At 31.5% G+C, this 4655-nt stretch overlaps 1 protein-coding gene across 1 annotated transcript; it reads left to right on the plus strand.

The window, feature by feature from the left end:
• The first annotated feature begins 2248 nt into the window (after nt 1-2248).
• Nucleotides 2249-3795, plus strand: LOC148629758 (doublesex and mab-3 related transcription factor 3, truncated-like). Its single transcript, XM_088564782.1, has 2 exons — nt 2249-2663; nt 2964-3795. The coding sequence occupies exons 1-2, from the start codon at nt 2312-2314 to the stop codon at nt 3719-3721; spliced, it is 1110 nt and encodes a 369-aa protein (XP_088420908.1). The 5' UTR covers nt 2249-2311; the 3' UTR covers nt 3722-3795.
• The last annotated feature ends 860 nt before the right edge of the window (nt 3796-4655 follow it).

Below are 4655 nucleotides of genomic sequence, written 5' to 3' on the forward strand. Positions count from 1 at the left end.
TACTTGTTGTTGATAAGGACACTTGAACTTATTTGAAACAATAAAGCTGTTTTGGCGTAACAAAAGTATTTTTGAAATCTATTTCGATGCTTTTGGGTTGTTTTATTTTTTCTTACATTCAATCAATAATGTAACAATCTCAAATCAGGATTTCTTGTGCGACAACCGAATATACTAAAAAATTGTTAATCTTCTTTCTAAACATTTCTGAAAATCGGCAAAAAAAAAATACCGATGCATTAGCAGTGGGATGATTCAAATACGTTAAAGTCCTATAACATGGCTTGAAACAGAGACGATTTACATGCACAATGCAGCAAACCGAATAAAAGAGACTAAAGATAAGAAAATAAGAGGTCACACGAAAAACACTAAAGTATTAGCAATATGAACTCCCAAAACAAACTGAATTGAGTTAAAACAACAGTTCAATGCATAAAATTCATGTAATTTGTTAGAAATCAACCGCAATTAATCGCATTTTCACGAAACATACAGACTGGTAGACATTGAGGGGAGCAACCAGAGGAATTTCTCTGTAGATGATAACCCATTGAAGATAAGTCACATTTTGTATTGGACTGCTCAAGCTATGTTTACTTTGCAAGTGTGGAGTTTATTAATTATATCAATGACAAAAAAGTGAACAATCTGAAGTCAGTGAATCCAAGAAAAATCGCGAAATATATATTGTTGGGGCTACCATGAGATTAGATAGATAATTAGCAAAAACAGTAATATTTTTCTCTGATACAAAATTCTTATCCTAATCCATTATTGTTAGTAAATTATATTTTGTTCAAATTTAAACAAAGCCAAATCTGTGAATTAAACTTTTCTGAAGAAAAAAATTGAAGGTGATTTATCGGTCCATTGGGCCGGAAGTACAAAACAAAATGTTTGATAGAATTGACTCAAATTACTATAATAAACAACTTAATTCCTTACAAACTAAAGATGAGTGTTATTTGTTACAACACGATTAATAGACTTGACATAAGTCTCTCTGTATTAATATTTACATAATGTATATATTTACATTTTTAAATATTCAATATCCATCTGTTGCACTCTCTATTACAGATTGATAGTGAATACATTATTTGATAGTAATGACATAAATTTGAAAACAAAATACATTTATTCAAGTTGACAGGATATTAAGTTTCTAGGTTTCATATTACTTAAAAGAGTGTAGATATGATTTGACCATTTTTATGGTTTAGTACATTGGCATTTAAACCTGGTTTGGCCAATGATTTTTAAAGCTTGGTTAAACAACAGGATAGTACATGTAAAAAATCGCAATATCAGATTATATACATTCTACTGAAAGGAGAACAATTTCGCAGATATACTGGTACAAGATTACGCTTTTTATATCATATATAACTATATGATACACATTACTTGCTTATGAAAAAGGTTTAATCATAAACTAAATGCATGTCTGTTATATCAACTGTCGTCATGTGCCTAAAGTTGTATTAAGGTGTAAAAAAAATCTTAATATTTAGGTCAGTGGACAGATAACATTAAAAAAAATATTTAAAGAACAAGAAAAAAAATTAAGTACCAGCTTAGTGAGTTTTCACTTGGAAGAAATTTGCGTTGCATAAGTTTTTTAGCAATGAAGACGAAATTTGATTATTTGGTTTTTCTTTTTTTTTTTCAGTGCATGTATTAAACTTTTGTTGATAAAAAATAAAATACTGAAGTAATATCATCCGTGTTTTTTTTCTTTTATCACTACTGGAAAATTAAAGGACCAAAAGTATCTTACATTATTTCACACTAAAATTTTCATTTACTTATCGAAAGTTCCCCCTTTTTACATTAGTATTAGTACAGTTCAAAGGATAGAATATGATATTTATAACATACACTGATATTAGTTTATTTACCAAATTACATAGGTGTTGCTTGAATTTCCTCAGTCAGTGTTTAACCTAAGGATCCGAATTAATGAATTTTATGAAACAACAATTTGTAACGCAGTCAAAGGCACTCGTAGAGTAAACAAATCGGGTAGTTAGAGGTTTGAAATGATTATTCTATTATAACAAGTGTGTTCAATGTGGTACTTCAATAGATTTCAGGGAGGTACGTCAAAATATTTTAACCAATACCAAAACATTTCCAATGAACATGAAGTATTTACTTTGCAGCCCGTCCAAGTTCTAATGTAAACAACGCGCACTAATCTAATGATATAATTGTAACTTGGGCGGAGTTTTATTCCGGTATATCATCAGGGTGTTGAAAAGATTAAGTTAGAAACGTGTTAAGTTTTTAACCAAGACTTCTGATAATGAACCCGATAACAGCATTGTATCCTGTAACTGAAAAGGGCTCAAGAAAGCCAAAATGCGCCCGGTGTCGTAATCATGGGATGGTTTCCTGGCTGAAAGGACATAAACGACATTGCAAATACAAGGAATGTGCATGTGCAAAGTGCAACCTTATTGCTGAACGGCAGCGAGTTATGGCAGCACAGGTAGCTCTGAAGAGACAACAGGCTGCTGAAGATGCCATTGCCCTTGGTTTACGTGCCTGTACTTCTGATCATGGTATCCCAGTTATGACACAGGGACCTCTTTGGGGACCTTCAACAATAACGCCACCTGAAAACACGAAGTCTGGAGAAGGTACAATCGAAAAAAGTGAGTTTAGTATAATATGTATTTATATATTATGAGTCCTCTTTTTAATTTTTCCGTATTGGTCTTAAATAACTTCATAGGTCTCTTTTATTATATTTTTGTCATGTCATTGTTATTATAAAGTGTAAAAACTATTCAAAAAAAGTATAAATATAAATTTTTTTTTCCAATCAATTCATTAAAATAAGTGGAAAATATATACATACTTTTAATCCAGAAAAAATTGAAATGAGTGAACATTTAGAGCATATGGACATATATGCCTGCCAAAATTATCTAGTTCGTGTTTTGTTCTTGCAGGTCCGGAATCCAGTAGTGACCAGCGTTTGGAAACTTTAACACCAGAATCAGTTGACAGCACAGACCAAACAAGTAAAAACCACCAAGGCGATATGACTAAATATGCACCAACAACGTTCCTTCCAGGGAGACTTAATAACATCGAGATACTTGAAAGGATTTTTCCGTTTCAAAGAAAATCAGTACTAGAACTTGTTTTGCAAGGCTGTAATGGTGACCTTGTGAAAGCAATTGAACAGTTTTTATCTACACAAGAAAGTGTAACAGCTCAACAAACTTGTTCGACAATTAAGAAAGACTTTCGACATCATCCCTATCTTGGAAATTATAATTTTCAGAACTCAGTCCGGAATCACGATTTCAATAAACTTTCACCAGTTGGTTCCATGAGATCTGCTTTTAGCCCATTTCCATCTTCGCACGCACTGACTCTCAATGGACTTCATTCTGCATTTAGTCAAAATTTGGCACAAACGAACTCTTACGGAGCACCATTCTATTCTCCTCATGTGCGGTCTATGGATTTGTTCTCATCGTCTGTGCAATATCCATATTCACGTTACGCACCTCTGACATCAAATCAACTTCCGGGGTTCCTGACTTCACCATTTTATGTCCAACCTTATAAATCTGCATATCAAGGAATACAACTGACTTCAGAAAGTTTCGATAAAAATAATAAATCACCAATGTCGGACAATGGAAATGCTGTGGAAAATTATGATGAACACGGTAAAGACAACAAAGATACTGATTAGTGACTGTGCATGTTGCTTTTAAATTATTCTTTTTAATTTCTGCTTATGATAATCAATAAATGACAATATTTTAATGTTTCGTGTTTTGTTTTATGCTATAAATATTGTTTTTAATTGGTTTTATTTATACGAGGGACCAACAAATGTGATTTTGGAATGCACTTCACCTAAATTCAGGAAATTGTTTCAATTGAATATTTTTAAAATTATTAATTACAAAAATTATTACATGTTTTTTTTAAACAATAAGCAATACACAAAATAACCAACGAAGATTTACGGCAGACTGTCTTTTTTTATTATTTGATATTGCGAAAAGGCCTATTAAGATGCAAGATACCGAACAAAGTATCTCTGCTCATATTCAATTCAATTCATAAGTATAACAAGTGAATTAACGCATATTATATAAACATTTATGCTGAAATTACGAAATGCATTAACGTATTCAAAATTTAAATAGGTTTTTCAGACAAAAAAAGATAAAAATTGAAAAAGAAAACGGAAGTAAAGAGATACACTTGTTAATACCGTCAATACTCGGCATCTCGAGAAAAAAAAATCCTATTAAAAAGACAATTCAGGTTAAAAAAAAAAGAAAAACATGTAGTCCACAATTAAAAATGATAGCGTTTTCTTTCAACATCGACGACAACAATAACTGGAAGGCTTTACTCTTTTCTAAAACATCTTCTTACTTATTTTGGATTAGATAATTGCAATATATTTTAAATTAGGAAGAGTATTAAAATTGTATACACCTCATTATATAATTGATACTTTGGGTGTGTGTTCAACTTTCTGATATTCGTCATTTAAGTTTGGGGGGATCGTTCGTGATTTACGCTTTCACAGATTGATTGTGTTTGCCGTAAAGATTTCAACTGTATACATCTTGTAACAATTATCAGATACATGTGGACATTTTCCGATT

Source organism: Perna viridis, chromosome 1 (genome assembly GCF_037379345.1).
Source record: "Perna viridis isolate PV_CMFRI_1.1 ecotype Kerala chromosome 1, ASM3737934v1, whole genome shotgun sequence".
Lineage (NCBI taxonomy): Eukaryota > Metazoa > Mollusca > Bivalvia > Mytilida > Mytilidae > Perna > Perna viridis.

Bases quoted from the DNA above. Each gene is read 5' to 3' on its own strand.
- LOC148629758 (XM_088564782.1), top strand. From the start codon at position 2,312: ATGAACCCGATAACAGCATTGTATCCTGTAACTGAAAAGGGCTCAAGA. The intron at 2,664-2,963 runs GTGAGTTTAGTA...TTGTTCTTGCAG, and splicing joins AGAAGGTACAATCGAAAAAA to GTCCGGAATCCAGTAGTGAC.